Source organism: Trypanosoma grayi (genome assembly GCF_000691245.1).
Source record: "Trypanosoma grayi strain ANR4 Tgr_1180_V1, whole genome shotgun sequence".
In the NCBI taxonomy this organism is placed as follows: domain Eukaryota; phylum Euglenozoa; class Kinetoplastea; order Trypanosomatida; family Trypanosomatidae; genus Trypanosoma; species Trypanosoma grayi.
In genome coordinates this window covers 3351-4605 of record NW_008826799.1, presented here as the reverse complement: position 1 = coordinate 4605, position 1255 = coordinate 3351, and the positions used below count along the sequence as shown (strand labels likewise).

Here is a 1255-nt window from a genome sequence, read left to right as displayed (position 1 = left end):
CGCGCTCCGCCGCGCGCCGCGCCTCCTCCAGCGCCTTCTCCAGCTGCCGCACCTTGTCGTCTGCGCCCACCGCGTCGCCGGAGAGACTCGCCACGCGGCGTTCTAACTTCTCCGCCTCGCGTGCTATTTCCTGCGCCTCCTTGCGCATCTCCTTTTCACGCTCTCTCGTATCGGCGAGCTCCTTCTCGCGTTCCTTCTTCTCACGAATGGCGCGTTCCTTCTCCCTCTTAGCGTTGTCCATGTCCCTTGTCAGATCGCGAAGACGGTCCGCACGATCCTTTAGCTCCGCCTCCGCGGCGACGACGGCGTCCTTCGCGACGTCGACGTCCTGTGCGGCGTCCTCCAATGCCTTCCGTGCCTGTTCAACAGCCTGTTCCGCTTGCTTCACTGCCTGCCGCTCCGCCTGGATCTCCCGCTTCATTTGTTCCTCGTCCCAGAAGGCCTTGGAACGGAAGAAGAGACAGTCCGTCATGATTGGGTACAGACGACCAAAACGCTCAAACTCCGAGAAGGAAATCGTGCCGTCACGGTTCGTGTCGGCCTTATCGAAGAGATCCTCCACCGTTGCGGCGGAGAAATCAAGATTGAAGGTGCGGAATCCCTGCTTGAGATCCTCCACTTCGAGCATTCGGTTGCCCTTGACATCCAGCTCGGCGAACAGGACGCGCAGCTTCTCTTCTTGTGATGCCTCGACAGCCAATTTAGGTACAAGGGCTCCGGACGTGTTCGCCTGAAACGAAGTACGACGTGCCGGCTGTGGCTCACTGCGCTGACTACCCGGCGTGCGTCCGCCTGTGTAAGGTCCCAGCACGCCATGAGCAGAGCCGCTGCCGTTGGCAGCCACGCGTGCCGCCGGCGGAGAGGAATTATTCGCTGAGTAGCGCTGAGCAGACGTGGGTGGCTTTATCGCCGCTGGAATCTCTTTTTGGCTCTCCTTGTGCCATGGGTTTTCCGGCTGGAATGCATAGAGCTGACAGTATTCGATCAGCTGCCCCTCTGAAAGTAAATCAACCCACTTGTTTTTATCCTCATCGTACATCTTAATCTTGGCGACATGGAAGTTATGGGGCGGAATGTTGTCCGCACGACGAAGGGCAATTTCGTTGGAGAACGCAGCCTCTGTAGCGCGGGTCACCTCGAGCACTGTCGGCCTGTTTGGAAAGCTAAGCTCAAAGTTAATTTTGCTGTTGAATATATCAGCGGCCACCTGAACGACAAACATGTCTTTCTACTCAGGATGTCTCTGTATATATAT

The 1255-nt window shown here is 57.4% G+C and overlaps 1 protein-coding gene across 1 annotated transcript; it reads left to right on the top strand.

Moving 5' to 3' along the window:
• Positions 1 to 239: 239 nt before the first annotated feature.
• On the top strand, positions 240 to 734 carry DQ04_11801000 (hypothetical protein; the record flags this gene model as incomplete). Its single annotated transcript, XM_009316614.1, has 1 exon — positions 240 to 734. One exon carries the CDS (start codon positions 240 to 242, stop codon positions 732 to 734), a length of 495 nt encoding a protein of 164 aa, XP_009314889.1.
• Positions 735 to 1255: the final 521 nt, after the last annotated feature.